Source organism: Sylvia atricapilla, chromosome 1 (genome assembly GCF_009819655.1).
Source record: "Sylvia atricapilla isolate bSylAtr1 chromosome 1, bSylAtr1.pri, whole genome shotgun sequence".
Lineage (NCBI taxonomy): Eukaryota > Metazoa > Chordata > Aves > Passeriformes > Sylviidae > Sylvia > Sylvia atricapilla.
In genome coordinates, this window is record NC_089140.1 from 65024621 (window position 1) to 65047138 (window position 22518).

The 22518-nt window shown below is 40.9% G+C and overlaps 1 protein-coding gene across 1 annotated transcript; it reads right to left on the bottom strand.

Moving 5' to 3' along the window:
• Positions 1-3009: 3009 nt before the first annotated feature.
• On the bottom strand, positions 3010-17500 carry TMEM170B (transmembrane protein 170B). The gene is made up of 3 exons (XM_066324666.1): positions 17010-17500; positions 9190-9360; positions 3010-5092 (listed from the first exon to the last, which is right to left on the bottom strand). Exons 1-3 carry the CDS (start codon positions 17104-17106, stop codon positions 4962-4964), a joined length of 399 nt encoding a protein of 132 aa, XP_066180763.1. The 5' UTR covers positions 17107-17500; the 3' UTR covers positions 3010-4961.
• Between the last annotated feature and the right edge of the window lie 5018 nt (positions 17501-22518).

The window sequence follows — 22518 nt, forward strand, 5'->3', positions numbered from 1 at the left end:
ATTACTGGTTTCTTAAAAAAAAAGGCAAGAGCAAGTCATGGCTAGCCACAGCACACAGTTTAATTTCATAAACTCAAATTTACTCAGAAAATTAAAGACAATAATTATTTGGAAGCTTTTTTTTTCCCGAAACATAGCTGCAGGTTTTGAATCAAAACAAAATTTTTTGATCTGGGGAGTAAGTCAGGCCAACCAGAGCAGTCCCAAACATTCCTTAGCTGCTTCCCAAGATGAGAACCAAAAGAGCAACCACCTCCAGTATATGCATACCAATGCACAGAGATTGTGGGAGCTCTACTGAATGCCTGAGTCAAGGTCAAAGAGGTCATGTCCAAGGGGAATCTCCAAATAGGCATCTGCTATTGACCTCCAAACCAAGGAAATAACATAAATTAAACAAGATTTGGGTCACTCAAGAAAGCTTTGGGTCAACAGAACCTGGTTCTGTGGGTGATTTTGGCTGCCTAGATACTTGTCAGAAGAACAATACAGCAGCCCACATGTTATCCATCAGGTTCCTGGAGCATGTAGAGGACATATTTGGAATACAGATTATTAGATGTGCTGATCAAGGGTGAGACACTGCTGAACTTGCTACTCACAAGCCAAGGAAACCTGCTTGGAAAATCCCAGCTGGTGATAGCCTTGGCTGCCATGATGGCAGTAGTGGGATCCTGCTGAGCATGTTGAAGGTCAGTGTTAAAACAAACATTTTAGATTTAGAAGAGCAAACATCACTGTGCTCAGAGCCCATGGGAAGGGATGCCTTGGAGGATAAAGAAGCTAGTGAGTGCTGGGAGTTTTTCACCACAATCTCCTGGAAACACTAAACCAGTTCACCACCTTTAAGGTCAGGAAAGAGGCAGAGCAAGAGACGTCCTTGGCTTAACTGTGAACCTCTGAATCTGCTCAAAGCCAGAATTGTACCAGAGATGGAAAAGCAGAAAAATACACATTGAGAACTAAAAGGACATTGATAGGAGGTACAGAGAGCCTTAAAAAGTTCAACAAGAACAAGTGAAAGATCTTGCACTTGGCAAAACATAATCCAGGAGTGCAGCACAGGCGGGGATGGACCTGTGTGAGGAGTAGCTCTGTGGAAAGGGATCTGGGGGTCCTGGTGAACAAGGAGCTCCCTGTGAGTGAGCAGCATGCTGTTATGGCAAAGAAAGCCAACAAGACCATTGACATAATGGACTGAATCAAAAAGGGCATCACCAGCAGAGATAAAATCACCATTATCTCAGCACTTATCAGGCCACACCTGCAATACTGGGTCCTCTGTGTTCAGCTTTGGCCCCTGATATGCAAAAAAACCAAAAAAAATCACAGGCAAGCTGGGAAGGGTCCAGCAAAAGGCCACAGGGATAATCAAAAGTCTGGGAAGCCTGACATACAAGGAAAAGCAGAGAACTGGCTTTATTCAGCCTTGAAGAAAGAAGGCTTAAGGGAGTTTTTATCACCATATTCCAATTTTCAAAGGGTGGCTACAAAGAAGAGACTCCCTTCTTACAAGCAGTCACATGGGAAAGATGAGGGATCATGCGTACAAATTACTTTGTGATATTCCAACTGGACACTGAAATAATGCCATTGCACCAAATTCCATAGGGAAGTGTTGGACTCCCTAACATCGGACATATTAAATTAAAGACTTGACTGGTTAATGTGCTGGGCTACCTTGCCTAGACCATGCTATTGACAGGAAAGACTATAGAAATACCTCAAACCTGGTATTCTATAATTCTATGCCCATACTGACAAATTGAAAGTGTGTAGAATGTATAAATCCTTGATAGCAGCAGCTTCTAAGAGAACAGTAGCTTTTCCAAATTAAATAATATATTCACTACTCCCCCTTCTTCTAAATACTAAACTGTGTCGATGCATTATTTGTTCTGTACAATGCAGAATGTGCCCAGTGATACAATGCAGAGACAGGCAGAGCTGATTGAAGATAGTGCTAAAATATCCTGTGTGGACAACACTTGCATTGTCCAAGGGGAGCCAGGGTACCATCAGTGCCATTCACACACAAGATATCTTTGTAGCTTCATTAAGAGGGGCAGGGGGAGGGGAACCTATCTAAAGTCATTTTATTTTTCGGAAAAGCTATTTCAGTTGTTAACATGTGTCAGCTATAAAACACACTCCACAAAGCCACGCTTCATTCATATGTATATATATATATATATATATATATGTACACACACACACACATTGACTAAAGCACTTTATGCTTAACAATGCTGTTTCTAGGGAAATGGAATGAAAGTTCCAAGTTTTGCAGACATAAGGCCACTTACGTTCATGCTGTGATCAAAGAATATTTCACAGAGAATTTTTTTTTCATTATAAACTCCTCACAAGAAACAGCTGAAAACAAACTTTTGTCAAATAAAGCCTTGTCCCTGTTAAGCCACTTAAGCATTATATTATCTGCCTGTCCCTTGTTGCCAGGCAATAATGTCATATAATGCAAAAACAACTAAGCACATGACAACATTTCAGAAGTGAATACAATGACCTATGCAATGAAAATTATTTGGAGAAAGGTAGCTTAAAACCTGCAAAGATGCCTCATCCAAGGGGGAAAGCTACAATGGCAATAATTTCCTTGGCAGAGTAATTAAAATGAAGTTCATCAATACAAGCATATATATCTCATCAGTTAGCAGCAGCCTGCTGTAGTAGAACTTAGTGAAAGACAGCAAGCCAGTGACAGCATAATAGCCTCCTACAAAAAACAAGAATTAAGATGTTCAGGGAAATCTGGAACCTGTGAATAAGTTTCAGTGTGAAATAAAGGCAATCTAAATTACCGAACACAGTCCTTCATTATATGGTTGGTTTTGATCCAGACAAGCATTTCTAAATAAAATGCTTTAAAGTTTGTTGAACAAGACACTGCATCAAGTAACCAAATTATTTAGAAATAATAGAACAAGAATGAAGAAGTGACAAATCCTCTTCCTTAAACATATATGAAACAAGGCACATTAGCAGAAATATCTTCAATTACTTTATTATTCAATTTGACTTAAATACCTGAAACCAGTTTTCTCACAATTTAAGACAATGGGGAGAAGTTTCAATTGCTTGTTACAGATGTCATAATTTCATTGTCTACTAAAGTGCAATGGTTGTGTGACAAAAAGTATAAGCAGAAAGTAAAAGACAAAAGACGAAAAAACAAATCACAAAAAAGTTTTTGAAGACATTCAAAAACAGTGAGAGCATATATACTCAGCCACATTTTTTAAACAGTTAAAAGTAAAAATAACACTGAAAATGTTTATAAACCTATATTTTAGCTTGTTCCCTGCAAAGCCCATAACTTTGGATGCTTTCCAAACAAGACTTTGATGCTTTTAAAGAAAACAAATAATACTAGCATTCCTAGAACTTCACAAAAGTGTATGTGGAGTAAGATAAAGGCAGACAAGTTAATTAATTTTATTTTGAAGTACTAAGCAATGACTGGATTGAAAGTTTTATTTTAGACATATTCTTTTAAGTGTGCAGTAGGTGCCAGTGTTTGTGACAGTCATTAAAGTCTTTTTGACATCGTAACAGCAGAACCTTTGAGTGATTTACTCCCCGTCATCAAGGGGCTACCGCTGAAAAGCATTTAGTGGAGAAAAGTTGTAAAAGATTCCTTATCCTTCACAGAACTTTATGCCCCTTAAATTCTGTATTTCATAAATAATTAGTCATTATACTTAAAATTTCTCTTTACTCCAAACATTCACATTTATGACATTTCACATGCACAACACCACTCAGTCCCTTTTAAACTAGAAAAGCACAAACTACTGAAAGCTAAATATTTGAAAGTTCCAGGTATCGTAATCTTTCCAAAGATACAAAGTGTTCAGAAACAAGGTAGTAAATACATTAGTGCTGCCCCACTTAACAAATTTTTGGAGTAAGGTAACTATTTTATTACACTTGATATTTTTGTTTCTTAGAAAACCAACATATCATATTGTTACGCCTCTCCATTTTAGTCATAGGTGCATCCTCTGGGAGTTTTTTATATTTGTGTGTTCCTTACAGAATCCATGTAGGGGTAAGGGTCCTACCAGTGCTTAATTAAATATAGGGAGTTTATTTGCAATGAATACCCTTTTTCTGAGGTTTGCAGAAGGGCTGCTAACCATCTGTATGTTTAAGACAAAGGAATTTTGAGGAAAACATCAGTTTAAGATTTGTTTGTGTATACACAACAGATTGTACTTAGTAACCTTCATACAGTCTCCTTAAACTCCTGATTTCTGACAGGCTAAAATCACAAAGAAATGTGCCAAAGAAGAAAACTGCCACGAGCCATTCTTCACATCGTGCTAATTATACCAGGGTTGTTAGAGCTGTGGTTCTTAAACCTCATCAAAATTAATCTACATTTTGAAAAAGATCCAACAATTGTTTGGAAAGCTGAACATGAATATTCAGCATTCAGAGAGATTCTTCTAATACACAGAGGTCAGTTATCTTGCTATTTCACCTGAATTCAAGGAGAATTGTGCACATTCACCGAATTCTACATTCCAGAGCTTACCCAGCCACCTGCTCAGTACTAAACCCCAAGTTTGGCACACGGAGCAGCTTCTCAGGACAGCCCCTCTCTGTTTCACTCCCAAGTGTCAAGGACAGCGATCCCATCACCAAGCATGGCCCTGCCTGGCAGCTGCTGGAGGTGCTCCGTGTCTGCTGGGCACACAGGGATCTATCTCCCTGGTCCGTGTCAGAGGCACGTTAAGGCGCAGTGCAGGAGTGCAGCAGTTCCAACGCTAGAGGACAGCCTGCTCATTTGACTGAGCCTCGAGATTTGTAGTGCACTTTCCACATAGCTTCCTTCCTTTTGCGCTAGAATTCGAGTTCATAAGCTGACGAATCCACTTTCAGGAAGCTTCTCTTCCAGGTTAAAGATGTTTCTCTCCCCTCATTCTATGGAAGTTTCAAAGTGTTGCAAGAATTCTTGAAAATGAGATGATTAATGTCAGAACTGTCTGTCCAACGCCAAAGACAAGAGCTTCCAGGGGAGCCATATTCTTTCCTGCTACTCTGTAAATTCCAGCTACTGCAGCACCTAAGAATCAAAAGGAAAACAATGATCAAACCACAAAAAAAGTCAAGGTTGAAATATGTGATAAATTATCTACTCTCTCTAAGCACTGGCTATTTATAGAACATTACCAAACACTGTATTACTTCATGGCATTACACAATTACCAGCCTTGCTTGCATTTTTATAGTTATATATAACCTTCAGGAATGATTTTTCCCATTGAAACAGATCAACTTTTCCATCATCAGCCTGACTTAAGAAAATTGAATCATGTTGTCTCCCTGAATGCACCTTCAATTTTTATTTTTTTTTAACATTTTTTGCCTTGTGCCAGTTTCAAAAGGTAGCAAGACAGTCCTCTAAAAATTGACCAAATCTGAAGAGTGGTTTAATACTGTTTGTATAGGCAGGGAGAAGACAAGAACAATAAAGCTAGTGTCAACAAAACAATTGCAAACAAACATTTGCCAGCTTCATTTAATATTTCAGCTGAATAAACTGGTCACACTACATGAGTTTATTTTTACTTAAACTACTGAATTGTTAACAATTGTTTAGCAAATCCAGCAAAACATGAAAGAGGTCAAAGTATTGCAGTGTTTTCCATAAATGCGTATGAGAGGAAATTTCTAACCAATACAATTAGGTTTTGGGCTATAGCACATTAAAAAAACCAAACAAACTCAACAGATCATTTTTCTTTTACATTGTGTGCCAATTCACATTTGAAATATAATATCAAGAGGCCAGGATCAACCAAAACCAAACCCAAAACTTAATTGTACATCTTCAGTATGCATTGTCTCAGATGCTATCTAGTCATAATTAAATGCCTTCAGAGATCACAGAGGCTTTTTCAGGCTCAAACAGAACTGAAAAGTCATCACAAATTTTTTAAATGATAGGCAAAAGTTTAAAAAAAATGGGATTTTTTTTTTTTTTTTTTAGTTTTGAACAGTAACTAACAGGAATAGTCTGCTGGAGTGATCAAAAGCCCGTTAGTGACACAGAAATACATTGAGTCCCAACAGATTTTCTGAAAGTACAATCAGCTTCTGAATCATCTGACACCTTCAAAAGGTAACACTCAGTTTTACAATAGCTTTAGGAAGAGTAGAATTTACTAATGATTGTGGACATAACAGTACTTATAAACACTATTAATCATGCTGTTAGGTAATTTTTGGGTTAATTTATTTTTATTGTTGTTTTGGTTGGGGGGTTTTTGGGGGTTTAATTTTTTTTTTTTAAGAAAACAACATATTCTGTAAGTGTATTTTGTCTGAAATATTCAAGGCAAAATAACTCACCAGAAGGCTAGCCTTATGGTATTTCATTCTGCTACCTTTCATAAGCTTTTCCATTTGTTCCTTGACTAGCTGCTGTCAAAACTGAAAGATCCTTTAGACTGAGCCCACTACCGACATTAAAATTACTTTTCAGATTGAACTCTCAAAGCTAATTCAAATTGGCCAAAAATGTGTACCGGAATTGTCACTACTAGATCAATAACAGAAATTCTGGGCTTTGAGGAAACACTGAGATACTCTGGGAAGTATCCAGAATAAAACAACAAAAATTCGGTAGTTTGCTAATTATGCATTATTACATGAATAGCAGTGTGCAGTACAACCTGTAATGCATAACCCAGAAGAGCTGGTATCGAGCCAAACGTATGTACAATAGGCTGCCAATGAGGGAAATGAGAATATGTCACCAAAAAGGATCGTGCTGTGGAAGGGGAGGAAGGACAGACCCTTCTGGATCAAATACAACTCAAGTCCTTGCCTTAAGATGCCTGGTATTTATATATTCTTGTTTGGCTTGGTGGTCATTTTTTTTCGGTTGTTGTTTTGTGAGTTTGTTTGTTTATTTTGTTGGGTTTTTGTTTTAGTTTTTTTGGTTGCTGAGTTTTTCTTTTTTACTGTATCCCCCGCTGTTAGTAATTTTTCAACACCTTTTCTAATAACCCTTAATCTCCATGATTTTTTCAAAGCTTAGAAAGGAAGGAGTCTCCTACTTTTTCCATATTCTGGTAAAAAGGTCCCAGATCATCAGAAAGTTTGAAAGACCTCCCTGAGCAAAATCAAACTTACATTGTGCAATAGTCTATACTACCTCCATTCTCCCATACAAACAGTACAGAAGACTGGAAATACAAAGTGGAGACTGAAGTCAGTTTGCTTTTTCAATTTCTTAAGCACTGGACCAGGCATATTCAAGTAGCTGATATTTCAACTTGCATCTCCCAGTTTGCAACACAATAGCTATGAAAAATCCTCTTTAATATTTGATCACCATAATTTGCCTTCAAAAGCTCCCCACAGAATTTCTTTCAGTATGAAACAACTGAGTTCTGGCCAGAAACAAAAAAAAACTTCAAGATAAAAGTACTTGCCTAAGCAAGTTGCAATGCTCTGTGCAAAACCTTTGGGAACAACATAACAAGTCTGCAGTCTAAGCTTAGAGAAGTTCTCAGATGAATATGCACACAAACAGGACTGCTTATGTGCTAAATGTTTTGACCTGAAAAACTGGATGCCAAAAATACAACTGTGGTGCTCCTCTTCTTATGCAAAGATAAAAGACACAAAGTAATTTCATTTGAGAGACACTGACCCTGAAACCTCCCCACCCACAGAAAGCTGTGAAAGTGCTCTGCTTGGATCTTTCAACACCATATTTCTTAACTTCAGTTCTTCAGAAATGCTCATGCATGGCTGACCTTGTAACAGGCCACTATCATTCTAATCCTAAGACAAAAATCAGCATAACATCTAACATAAGGCACTCAACTAGTTCCAACTTATCTTAGCAAAAAAAAAAAAAAAAAAAAAAAAAAAAGACCAACCTTCTCTTTCAAAAACCCAACAAAAATAGTTGCACTGATCTATATTGTGTTAAATGGTGGAAATTCTAAGCTGAGGAATCTGTAGCAATTAAAACAATGTTGTGAGGAAAGTCTTAGTGAAACTTCTCATGACATTTACATTTTTATTTAACTTTGAAAAACAATAGTCAGGAAGGTCTTTCAGCAGCAATAAGAAATAATCTGTCACAAATCCTCTAAGAATGTGTCCAAAGCTGAGAGTAATACCACTATTCTGATAACCTGGGCAGAACACAGGAAAACCAAAATGAAAGGTGGGAAGTTTTGCCTTCAGACTATATGATGGCTGTGAGATTTATAGTTCCTTACCCTCAGAGACCTTTCAAGTTGGGCAATCTTTTCTGCAACACTGAAGATTTGGGGACAGAAACTCCTGCTCAGTTAACATAGGCATCATTCCACACATGGATTTTAATGCTGAGAACTCCTTACCAGCACTGTTCCAGACAAGCAAAAAAAATAGCATCGGAAAAATTTCTCAAAAAACTAACATTCACTATTTTTCCCTCCACAAAAGAAAACTCAGCATGCTCTTACTCACTTGGGAAAGCTACTGTAGTCTATTTATAACTTTGATAAACAGAGCTGGGTATGATAAAACCAAAGAATGAATAAAGTGTCCTACAGGTTTTATGGCCCATTTTTCAGTGCTGACACAGATAATGGAATTTCTTGGGAAAGATGGATAAGCAGCATCCAATACCAGTAACTCTAGATGAAGAGAGATGAGCAACATTTCCTCAAAACATTCTTGGCAACACCACTTGGGTCATATTTGGTCAGGTGTAACCCTTCCACACTTTACTACATAACACACTCCTACTTTCTGCAATGTTTTAAACACGAGTGTGGTTTTTAAAGACAGCTCTGTGAACCTTTCAGCTTTAACAGAAAAAATGGTCGCATCTATCTGAGGATACCACGTCAAGAAATAAAAAATGTATCCTGAGTGGTAGCCATTCTGTTAATACCGTAAGAAACTCTGTAACAGATGCCCTTGCCAAACAGTATTTCACCTAGAACATCAGCAAACCCTAATTTTTTTTTTTTTGGAGGAGGGGGGGTCACTCCAAAAGTATTGCAAAATCCTTAATAAATAATTAACAATTAACTAAGAAAAGCAGTTGGTTTTTGGTTTATTTTTAAAGTTAGATGTAAAATAAGACATTAAAAAAATCCAAAATAACAAAAAAAACCCCACCCAAACAAGAACAAAAGGCAGACTTACTGGTTATCATTGCTCCAGTTATAGAACCCAGAAATCCAATGCTGACCACAATGACAGAGATCAGCCTCCCCTGCCTATGCCTCTGCAGCATCACAAACATTAACACTCCCACAGCACCATGGACAAACAGAGAGGAGAAGAGCGCCCAGAGGAAAACCCAGTACCACATCTCTGAAAGAAAACAGTCAAATAAAGGGTTAATATTTTTTAGACAAGAACTTCATGAGTAAGAAACTTTTAAGCATTGCAAACAATCAACAGTAAGAGAAAAGGAAAACTGATTTCCATCTTGGAAGTGATACATGTGACACCATCAGCACATGCTCAAGACTCTTGCCTCATTTCAGCAATCTCTCCTAATCCTAATAAAGGATTAACTGTATTATGTTAAAAATTATTATAAAGTTTCTGGCAAAAATCTTAATTCAGATGTACTTTTACAAGTAGCCATAATTCCTTTAATGGCTTCTTTAAATAGTGTTGATTTCAATTTCTTAGTAGGCATTGTAACTGCTTCAGCAGAATGAAATATTCTCTGACACAAACACTGAAGGAGGAAGAAGTGAAGAACTGGTTTGGGGTTTGTTTGGGTTGTAAGTTTTTATTTTGGGGTGGGTGAGGATCTTTTGTTGTTTCCCAACTCCTCACCCCCACAAATAAGAGACAGCATCAGGTAACATCAGACGGGAAAACTGAGATTAAAGACTTTAGCTTATCTACACTCAAGGGCTGTAACAGGGTGTTCCATCAAATTAGCTTCAAAGGTGCAAATAAAAACTATAATTTTAACACGTCTAACTCCTTGCTTCTAATAGCTTAGTACAGAACTTCAGAGAGAGGTAGTGACTATTATTTAAATTACTAAAAAGGGCATCAGATCATGAGACTGTTGGGAGCACAAACATTTCTTTGAAGAATGACAGACATGATGAGCACCTTCAAAGAAAAGAGCTGGAACCCATCAGTGGAGATGAGTTACACAATAACTCAAGAACCTTTCTTACTTTCTAAAAGCATTCTATAAATCAAATGGGTGAGTAAATAAAAGAAAAATAATGTTTAAAGTCAACTACAGTAGGTATGTATCATTACAGAATTTAGCAAATTCGGGTACATTTTCCATAATCCCATGACACTGTCATTAATTCAGTTTTTGCTGCAGTTCCCTCTCAAAAATAGAACAAAACAAAAAAGTCCAGCCTCCTTACAAAAGCAAGATACTTGCTGCTTATGAGGCAAGCCTGTATTAATGTAGCTTGATGCATATCAACTATCTGAGAAAAAAAATACAAGCCCAATCAGCTACCTTAAAAAATACTGAGCCGCACAAAACATACTGTGAAAAGATGCTGAGAAAAAGAAGTTGCTACACAATAACCACAGCCCTGGGAGTCCACTGTCAACAGGATATGTATAGAGATAGCACAGATACAGAGTTTAAGGTTTTGTTAATTTAGCAGTACTTTGGGAGTAGCTCAAGCCTTCCCCTTTCACACAGGCATAAATGACAACACTGTGTCTCCCCAAGGATGTCCAACTCCCCTAAATCCTGATAGCCAAAAGGTTTTTTTAAGAGAGCGGCAAGGAAAGTGGCCAGAAAAATCTACATCCAATTAATACTTCAACTGTAGTTCAAGGTGCAACTTTTCCTTCTGAGTGCCTGGATGAATGCGCCCACATCCTGAGGGTGGCTTGAACAGCTCTCCTGAGATCCTCCATCCCTTCACCCTGGCCCCTAAATGGGTCTCAAAAATCTTGGCAAACAGATAACGAGCGTGGTACTGTTCCACAAACTGAATGTCTCATCGTTTCCAGAAGCTACTGTGACAGAACAGTGGAAGGAGTGTCAAGTAGTCACTCCACACACCCCCTCACTGAAATTAAGAAAGAATGACTGACTGATCTGTGGGAGTGGAAGCTCTCCTGCTGTCCTAACAGGCCTTGTCCATTGCTAGCACAGCCTGGGTGCTTCCATTGTGTTATTCAAGTGGAAGCACATAAACAAGAGGATTAACCAAAGATCTACCAATATAGAACACGACAGCCCTGCCAGACCTACAGTTTGACAACAGGGAAACAAACCTTAGGATTTATTAACCAATCTGCACCAAGAAAGTCTGTGGGCATCTGACATTGTCATATCCCATAATTTCTACAGGATTTGTTAGGCACAGCATCACCTTTGAGGAAATTGGTGTTTGTAGGCATTGTCAACCTCTATCAGGTAGAAAAGATAAATAGCTTCCAGTCTTAGGGAAACTCACTAGGATGACTGTATTTTTAGAAGAAAATGAAAGCTTATGGGAAGGCTTACTACTCCCCTGTAACTAAGAAACCAAAAATATTTACAAACTCTAACACAACAAAATAGCTCCACAGTGAGCAACTATCTTCGGTCTTGTTTATGTTCCAAATAAGGCTCAAGGAAAATTAGCATCACCCCCCACTTTATATTTAGGGCAGGAGGCCTGAGAATAGAACCTGCACCAAAATGTTCTGTTGGCTAAAGAAATATAAACTTCAGTTATTTGCTATACACTTTCTCCTCCTACTCCTTAAAAGCAGCAGGCATATTGAAAAGAAGAGAACATCCAGAAATATTCCTTGCTTGACACAAAAGCAGCTGGAGCTTCGTTAAACTATGACCTCCCTTCATAAAAACATTACCTAGGTCTTAGGAACTGAAACAGGACAAATCACTTCCAAGCACCTTCCCTAGGAAAGGCTAGAAGTTATCCTTTCTCATGGTCCTTAATTTACTCTTTCTATACCTGCTAGTTCAACACAGCCATTCATTTTCTTCTGCTCGTTGGGTGAGTGATGAAGCCAAACAAATTACTTGTTTAGCAGGGAACAAGGTAAGAGAGAGAGACAACCTTTGAAGCAAAGCAAATTAAAGGAGACCTTAAGCTCCATTCACCTAGAGTACAATGTAGACACTCTTCTCCTGATATGGTGAGGGCAGAGAATTATTTATGTTCCATAAAATTCGGTATCATCTAATCCCTGTATCATGAAGAGAGACGGCTCTCAAAAACAGTATGTTTTTGGACATACTGAAACACACAAAGAATGGGTTGGAAATAACACTGAGAGGTGCCACTAAAAAGTAGAGAAAGAGAATATGGACCTCTGAACACAAGTAATCAAGACTTCAATTGTTCAAGAATGACTGAATAGTTTGATTGCTGAATTGACTTGCAATATCTCTTAAGGAAGAGGAAGCGAGACTGAAGTGTCTCAGCTATTTATGTCCTATACACTGACTGATCCTTGAAGCAGCATAAATTTATGTATTGCTACCCTGACAAAAAAAGCACAGTCCTTGTGCTTTTTGAAAAAAAAAAAAGAAAAAAAAAAAATCAGTCTTTGTGGAGCTATTCTAATTAGCTGGCTCTTTTGACAACATGAGCTGCACAGACAGAGTGCTTTGCTGTTGCAGAGGCAATGATCTGCCTATATCTGTCAGAGTTTCAAATACTCACCTAGCCTCAGATTATTTAGCCATGCCCACAAAGAACATCCTTAAAGAGACATGAATAGTATTTAAAAAAAAAAATAAAAAATATATATATATTAACCCCCTCCCCCCAAAAAAACCCCAAAAATCCAAACAAACAAAAACCTCACCCAAATGCTTGCAACTTGCTTTGCTTTTGCTTGCCCCTAAGAAAATTTCAGAGTTTACTTTTAGTGTATCTAAATTACTTAAAGTCACCAAAACACAACATACATGTATCAAAACTCCACAGTTCCCAGAGGAATACAGGGACTAGAGAAGGCTCAGTAGTTTACAAGCACAGTGACATTCAGTACATTGCAAAGATGTCACAGCTCTTCTAATAAGAACAACTGAGATACCTTTTTCATGTTTAAAATTATTAGTACTTCAACTGAAAAGAAGATTTAAGACAGTGTTTGTGTTCCTTTCCTCTGGTTTGCCTTAGCTGAGGAATTTTTTCCTATCAGAAAAGCTGCAATGCTCAAATACCTTGTAATTAATGCCCAATCACAGCAATTTTAGAGTACTTTTAACTTTGATATTTATACATATCAGGTAGATATCATGCATACACTATGCTCATGTACTACAGATACACATTATACATATATCAGTGTAGGCATACACAACATTAAAGATTAGGAAAATACTTTCTAAAGCATATTATTGTTCAGAATAATGTTCATATCACTTTCATCTTATCAAGACTTGAAGTTGCACTCCATCAACAGCTTCGTCTTACACAAGGAAAGTAGATAAATGACAACATTTTCAAATATTATCAATACATATAGCAATATGCTGTCCTACTGCCACTCATCTTCAGTAAACATGGAGTATCTCCTTAGTCCTTCATCTTCAGCACTTCTCCTCTACTTCTAAGCTTGTTTTGCCAGATGAATAATGATTGCCTACAACATGTCATAAATCAGGTGATTACTCCAAAACAAAGGGTCTCTCTCCATTCTAAGCCCAGAACCCAGCCTACTACTATAACCTGCAGAGGTAACTCAAGTAACAAGCACCTGTACTAAGAATACAAAAACACAAATTTAAGTCAACAAGGTAGCACATGTCAAATTTAGAATTAGAAAAAGCAGTAATGTTACAATCCTGTAGCTAATGAACTCAAAGTACTCAGATGAAGTGACAGCATATGATACCTGCAAATGTAACTCAGCTCTTTATATGCTACATTTTTTCCTTCAGCACCAGGTCCTGTCCTTAATTATTGTATTAAGTGGCACTTTCAAAGTTATCAACAATACAGTCAAATCGTTGTTAGGAGATGCTAACATTTTTGCTTCTTTAAGTGGGAAAAAAAAGCACTTTGCTGAGGGGCATTTAAATCTCAAATTACAGACTACTCCTCTCAAGTAACAGCACAGGAAGCAAAGAAAAACCCGACAATCTGGGACAAATGAACACAGGATGGAGCTTAGGAGCTTCTATTAGTAGAAATATTGCCAAGTCCTTGATTGTGGAAGCAGCCATTAAACAATTTTTATTTTACTGGATACCAATAATGGTGGGTGGGGGTTTTTTCCTCCTTTTTCAGTTCAAATTCAGCTGCTACCTGATTTATTCTGGTAAACCCTGATCTGGCACTAACTCTAAAACACAACCAGTTCACATAAAGGGCGTGTTCTTGGGATTTACTGGAGAATGTAACCATGAGTGAGGCAAAAGCCACCCCACCTCTCCCATGATCACTAAAGCCTTACTTCCACCTCCCAAGAGAGGTCAGGAAGATAGGAACAAAGCACACCATGGTGATGAGCCTATGTTCAGCTAAAAGGAACAAGTCTTGAAGCTTTAGCTGTTACAGGGCGTGATGTTTATGTGGCAGCAATGAACTTGTCCGTGGTCTCCTCGGTATTTGAGACCACGAACGAAAGACAGGATTTCCTTTTTTCATGCTGAACCTGATTCACATATACCATGTAAAAATAACCTTTCAGTTTCTCATGGACAGGGAAAAGAACCCACCAAAACCAAGCTATTAGGGTATGAAGCATTCCTGGCTTAGGCTGGAGTTCATATCAGGACCCTGTTGAAAATTTCAGAAAATTAATCTATTTTCAAGAAAGATGCTGACAAAATTTGGCAACATGTTTGTGAAAAGATAATCAATAGAGTTTATTTAAAGGAGATAAATCTTTACTTGAGCAACTTAGAAGTCCAATCCATACCACAACTGTAACTCCAAAAGTAGACACGAGGCAGTCTTGAATATTCATAGACCATGTATATTAATGGCTTTCTTTTCTCAATATTTTGGAGAAGTTTCTCCTTATACCTAACAGAAGTACAAAAGCGGATGGATTAAGTAGTCAAAGAAAAACTCATTCACAAACCTATTTTCTTAGCAGGGAAAAGAACAGAATTCTGGTTTTGAACAATGTTTACTTTGATAAGTAACAAGGAAGGGTTTATGTAACTAGTTCAGCTTTTTGTTAGTATCAGTGATTATATCAATATATAGTCTATCCCGTGAAAAGGATTTTTAAGTGCAGTGCAAGTTTTGGAATGTTGACAGTCCCTGAGAACGTTCAGCTCAACAGGTTATGGCTGTAAGAACAGCTTGCATTTAAACAGCAATTTAGAAACTGCAGCTACAACTGGCAGTGACACATTCTCCAGCAACACTACGATGGATAAAAAAATATTTTTCATATTTTTAAAGTTAAAAAGCCAAAAACATTCCACCTTAAAAATGTCTTATGCCAGCCCTCATCTTATTGCAAAAGCATTGAGAAATGAGCTGATTTTAACCCTCAGCACTGAATTTCATAGAAACGCCTATGTTGCATAATGATCTAATAAGAAAAACTTTATAGAGGATGTCTGACACAAAGCATGGTGAAATCCATTGTGAACTTTTTCCTTCAAGAATACAAGTTTTTAAAGTAGGATTGTTTAAGTAACTACTCAGGAAATGAGCTGTATTTAGTGTGTCACCACACTAATACCTGGAAATTTTAATTATCAGACACACGCTAAAAAGTTCATAGATCAGATAAATATGAAAAAGTTAATCTTTTTATTACACTGAGATGCATCCTGAAAGTTAAAAGAATAAGAAAGATGATCACTGTTTGCTTCAGCTACACCTCTATTTTCATCCCACTTCTATTTCCATCACACTTCTTCCACCTTTAAAAGATTAAAAAAGAAAACAGAATGTATCTATTAACCATTACTATAGAGTGCAAAAAGATGACATAATACTCTTTCATAAGTATTAGAATATTTCCATAACTGTTTAAAACCTACCCCTACTCAACATTTTCCACTAATCTGTCATCAGCTAATACACCCCTACAACCGAGCAGAAAGAATTTACTCAGTTACATCTCTGCTATTGACACTCAAACCCTGCTTATTCAGAGCTGGAAGTTTAGGGCTTTCTTTACACGTGGACAGAATAAGAGACGATACCCCTCTCCACTGTATGCCTTGGGTAGTCCACACCCATTTTTCAGCCTGAAACTGAGCAGAAAAAAAAAAAAAAGCCAGTCAAAGCACCCCTCTCTTAACAGAGGGTGAGGGAGGACCTGACTCTACTTTGACTTACAGAATTTTTTCCTAACAGCTCATTCTTTAAGAACCCCAGATGCTTAAGATTGCCTGTCAGAAACAACTGCCACCTCACTCAGTCCCACAGGTCTCACTGTCCACAGCTACACTCAGGGGTAGTGGGAGAAGTCTCCGATTCTCCACATTCAATTTTATGGTTTTCTAGTTGTTTTTTTTTTTATAGCTCTCTGTCAAATGCCAGTGAGCATATATCCACAAGGGGAAAAAATAAAACAAAAAGCCAACCACCTCCGCAAACATGCTCCAGCCTTCCATACATACTTCTGCACTCACACACACTTTCTACGATCCTCCACTCACGCACAGGTACCCATCACTTCACTCGCATACACACACACACTCTATTTTATTTTATATGACATTCACACCCCATTATTTTATTATTTGGGCATATTATTTTATTATATGGGCATAGAAAAGCGAGCGAGCACATCGCACACGCTCATGTCCTTTTCATGGGCAGGCATCCCAGACGCCGGGCACACACCCCAGCCCAGCCAACACCTCACACGGACCCCGCCCGATCCCTCGGAGCCCACAGCAGGCGCACACACACGATACACCTGCTCACAGAACACGCACGAAGGCACCCAGACACTCGGGGACACAAACACCAGCCCTCCCTAGGCGCAGCACACAGGGAGACCACCGCCACCCCCACGCCCTCCATTGTGCTCCGGCCCCGGAGCGCAGCCCGGCACCCGCAGGGCCCCGTTACCCGTGAGGCTGCGGAGGACGGTGCCGTGAGCCCAGAGGCTCAGCACTTGCTGCACCGACAGGTTGATCATGGAGTTGTCCCCCGCTTCCACCTTCATGGTGCCGCCGCCGGGCGGGGTGCGGCAGCCGCCGGACCGCGGGGCGGGAGGGAGACGGCGGCGGCGAGGAGCGAGAGGGCGGGGAGGCGGCGAAGGGAGCTCCGCGCCGCGGGGGAGACATCGAGGACGGAGTGGGGGAGGCGGCGGCCGGAGGGGGATCTCGGGCGAGGAGGGGAGCCGGCCGCTGGCGCTTCCCCTCCGCTCAGGGGCAGGGCCGGGCGGCGGAGTCCATCATCATCATCATCACCATCATCATCGCCGCCGTCTCCGCCTCCTCCATCAGCAGTGGTCGCCACCGCCTCGCCGGCGGCATCGTCACCCCGGTCACCGGCATCACCTGGAGCGAGGGCGGGGCGGCCGCGGGCGGTCCCTCAGGCGGGCGGCTCCATGCGGGAGCAGCGGGAGGCTCCCGGCGCCAGCGGCCGCCGGCGGGGCGGGGGAGGGAGCGGCGGGAAGGGAACGGGAGCGGGGCAGCGGGAGCGGCGGGAGCGGGATCGGGAGCGCAGGGAGCGGGGCCGGGCCCGCGCAGGCGCGGCGGGAGGAGCCGGGGGGCGCGGGCTCCTCCCACCGAACGGAGAAGCAGAATTCGGAATCACGGTTTGACTCGGAGAGAGCGGGACACACCGGGGATGCCGTGGACGCCCGAGGAAACTTGCCGTAGCAAGAAGTGCGTCAAGTAAAATCTACGTACATCTATGGGTAGATTGAAAGGGGAAAATAAAGTGGTAACACCCCACGGTATCAAAGCTGGTAGTGAAGTTGATGCTGCTGAGTGCGTTAAACATCGGAGAAGAACAAAATGCAGAATGTGAATTCTGATGAGAGCGGTGCTTTCACCTCGCTGCTCACAGCGTTGGCACACGGAGCTCCGCGGGTGCCTCGGCGGGATGTGGAGTCACAGTCCCGGGGGAACAGCACGGGACAGCCCCAAGGGATGCCGAGCACACGGCGGATGGCGCTCGGGGTGCCACGGGTCGCAGGGGAGGAGCTGTCATCCCGAGCTGTCATCCCGAGCTGCCATCCCGAGGCGACATCCAGGCAACGCCCCGTGACGTCCCTGCCTGTCCCTTTGAACCTCGCAGCTCCACCGCCACCGTGGCCGCAGATGAAAGCCACCGAAAGTTAGAAGACGTCAGAAATCGTGAGAGAATCTTTATTCCGTGCCTTCGGTTTCTTTATGTAAAAAAGGAACAAAGTCTTTAGGCTGGGTGCCGCATCTTTCGAAGCACTGGATGCTCGGTGCTTACCGATATAAAAGGCAGCAATCATCCCCCATCCGTTCCTAAATATGTACCCCTAGGCCACATTGAGTGCACACACTTCCTCGCTGGCATTGCTACAGTACTTCGTAAACGTCATTTTATGTCAGCATCCTTTGATGGAAGGGGTTGAAGAGGCAAAGCAGCTCATAATAAAATTTGCAATTTGTAGATGAAAAGCCACAACAGATAAATCAACTAATATCCTGCTTGATGACAATGAACCGGTTTTTTTTTCAGATAGATTTTTGCAGGATGTCTGATTCAGGGGAGTGCTTCCAAACCCTTTTGCAGCTGACAGTGCTTGGCATTTCTGCAAGTAGGTATCAAGCCAGGCAATGAGAAATTCCCAGGGAACAGCTCCCTAGCAGACTCTGGGTTTCACTGATTAGGCATGAGATCACTGATGGAGAAAGAACTCAGCTGCTGGGCCAGGACCCTGCTCCATGATCAAGGAAAGGTCCTCTCTCTTCCTCTTCTTGTAATCCCACCACTCTACAGCTGTATAATTCAGGTCTGACAGAAAACATTTCCCTTCATTTTACAGTGGCAATTCATTTTTAGGGCAGAATTATTCCATACTTGGAGTAGGGCTCCGTGAGAAAATAGCATATCATTTAAGTCTGAATGTGAAACATACAATGAATTGTTTAGGAACAGTTTTCCTGGTTTGTTATTTCTAACTTCTGCATGCCAAACTTTGAGAAAAAAATAAAAGTTTTTAGATGTCCTTAAAAAACAAACAAACAACAACAACAACAACAAAAAAAAAAAAAAAAAAAAAAAAAAAAAAAAAAAAAAAAAAAACCCACCCCTAAATTTATTTTTGTTGTCAACCAATGTCCCAAGGACAAGGTATACTCTGCAGGACACTGAGGTGTAATCAAACTTACAGTAAAAGGGAAGACTACTTTTGGTGACCATTTTATCTCATAGATCTCCTGTGATAGATAATCTACTGACAGATGTTGGCAAGGCTATCTTAGGCCAGAGGCATGCATGGAAACATGCATGTATCTGCAAAGGATGATGCATTGGTGCCTGGTGACCTTTCAACCTGCACATGGATGATTTTTTGTGTTCCATATAAAGAAGAATGCATGGGGAATACTGGCTTTGAGCCACTTGTGTCCAGAACTATTGAAGAATACCTTTCTCAGAGTTTTACAATAGATGTATGGGAAACACATTCACATAGAAGCTGAGTACCTCTGCAGTCTGCAGACTCTTGCAGTATTTGCTCAGGATCATTCCTCAAGATTTTGCACATGCTCTCTCCTTAGAGACAGAGATTTGGAAACCTGTCTAGCCTCCCCCAAGAAGGGCTGATCATTCTGCAGCAGTGCAGAGACAGTGGGAACACAGAGCTGCTCCTCTAAGTCCTAGGAGAGCAAACCAGCTTTCTTTCCAAGAGAGATCCACCAAAACCACAGTCCAGCTTCCACTGAAACTCCATCTAAGAGGCTAAAAATGGTTAGCAAACTTCAGGCATGCAACATTTAAATTAACATTTTCTATCAAAAACCTACAACACACTTGGACAGTGAACAAGTCATAAAGGGACAGACTCGTCATAAAAGGGGCCATAATTCATATCATTTATTCAACTTAATCCTCAGTCCATCATCCAGTGGGTGAGCTGGATAGAAATTGGAATATGTCATGGGAAAACAAGGCTAACTGGATCATTTAGGAAAATATAGTAAAGTACTGACTTTAAAGCAAAACCAAAAGGGATGGTACATAGCAGTGACATTTCCCAGTAGCAACTGGGAGGAGGTCATTCTGGAGGAACAGAGTGCCTTGAAGGAGGCAGCAGAAAAAAACAAAAATTCACTCTCCCAAACTTCCAAACTGTAGCTTCATAGGAGAAGGGAATTGCAGCCAACTCTGTCCTCAGCAAAGACCTCCCACATGGATGGTGTTGCCACAGAAGTCCTGAGTGTATCAGCTCCTTGCAGGGATTATTATGAGCTCTGTAGGCAGCAATGCACAGAGCCACAGAGATGATGGCAAGGCGTTCCCAGCAGGGCTTAGGTTGATGCTGAAACTGTGACTCAGGGGAAGAATAAAGCATAGCTGCTTGAGCAAGTCAAGCAAAAGTGGTGAGGGCTGAAAAGATCTCAAGGAGGAGAAATCACAATGGGCAGCACTGTCCTGATAATTAAAACAGGAAGGTAAGAAAGAAGAAAAAGAAAAAAAACTGAGAACATACTCTCAGAATTTCATCAGATAAGATAGTTCCTTATATTATTAATGGTTAAAAAAAGAGAAGTAATCCTTTTGCAAGGGCCTGGTAAGACCACTTCCGTTGCTGTGGTATCGTGAGGGTGGGGAGGAGAGGCACAGCAGAGAATGTGGGGATGGATCTGGGAGGGTGATGTGTCAGAAAGGGCTTGGAGGTTTTGCTGGTAGGGTGGCAGAGGGAGGGCTGGCAGGGTGTGACCAGCCCTGATGACCCTCTGCAGAGCAGGGATCAGGAGGAGGCTTGCAGGGAAAACAGTGAGGGAGGGGAGATAACCTGACAAAGAAACCTTCACAATTTGTGTACACAGGCTTCCACTCCTGTGTGGTATTCCAGAGGCTGGGGCACAACTCATATGATCTGCCTGACAGCCAGCCCTGAGCCACCACAAACGCCTGAGAGACTCCAGAGCTCCTTTACACATCCAAATCTGCCCATGAAAGAGTCCATGGGGAACACCTGAAAACTTATACAGGGGCTGATCTTCATCCCAGATGAGCTCATTTTCCTGCCCCCGTTCCTCTATTCCCTCATAGCAGCAGGGAGGTTTGGGAGCTTCCCCGTGCTGCATGCGTGCAAAGCACTGCAAGGAGACAGCTGCAAACTCTGACTTCAGCCAAAGGAAATTAGTTTTACAGGTGGAAAAGTAGGGTCAGCTTAGTTTTCTCTGCCCTGCAAAAGATCAGAATACGGCTACATCAGCTGCTATTAACTTCTGGTATTGTTTTCAGAAGCTGAAGAAATAATGATAAATCTCATTGGAGAGCCCTTGGCTGAATAATTTTCCACTTGGAAAGGTAATGCTGTTCAAAATGAAGTGATGTCTTAAGTCACATCTTTTTAGAGAAACAGACAAGACTGAATATGTTCTATTCCCCTGCTCTGAAACAAATATTTCATTTTCCATCGTGAATACAGCTTTTCATCACAGTAAAACATCAAAATCCAAATAGCAATCCCTTTTGGTCCCCGTGAAGAACAGAATTCTCACTTGAGATTTTCTAGCCAAGGCTGGCCATGTAAATTGATTGGCACTTCAGTTAAAGATCTGTTTTAACTGAATGGACAGCCCCAGCACTGCTCGTGTATGCAGACATTTCCCCCCCACCACCACTTCAAAGGGGTTTTTTGGCCTTTGACCCAAGTCACTGGCGTTATAAGTGCAGATAATAAATGAATACCTCTGACATTAGCAATAGAGTCCTTCCTACTTTGCGCCTTTCTAGACCACCAATTTATGCACAGCAGTTACTACTCAATCAGAAGAATTGACACTCACAGCTAGTTGTGGCTTCAGAAGCGGGTCTTTCAGCGATCCTTGGCCTCCTAATCTCATCTCTTAAGAGGCTGAAACACGATCTCAGCCGCTCACCTCGATGACGGATGAGGATGGCGGGACAGCCGTGTCGGAGAGGAAGGAAGTAAGGTGATACCACGGGGCTAAATATCGCAACTCTCCCCGGCATGAAAGCAGCGTCGCAGGTTGATCCAAGCCGTCAGAAATCATTGGGAGCCGGCTGCCAGGGCGGCGGAGGGAGGCAGAGGGGCCGGGGAGAGTCTCCCCACGCACCGGCAGATGGAGCGCTGCGGCACCGAGAGCGCTCCAGGGCTGTGCTGGCAGCCCCATTGCAAGAAAATACCTGCGGGAAAATACCTGCGGATACTCAGAAACTGGCAGGTAGAATTTTATATTTTTTTTAATTAAAGCTTTGGGAAAAAAAAAAAAAAAACACACAACACACACACAAAAAAACAAACAAACAAAAAAAACCCAGTCTGCTTATTTTGTTTAGGGAATATCCCTCTGTAAAATACCTTGGTTTTTTTTTCCGCCAATAGTTCACATGTATTAAAATGCCTGAAGGATTGGAACCACCACGAAATAGAAAAGTCGCACTGACTACTCTA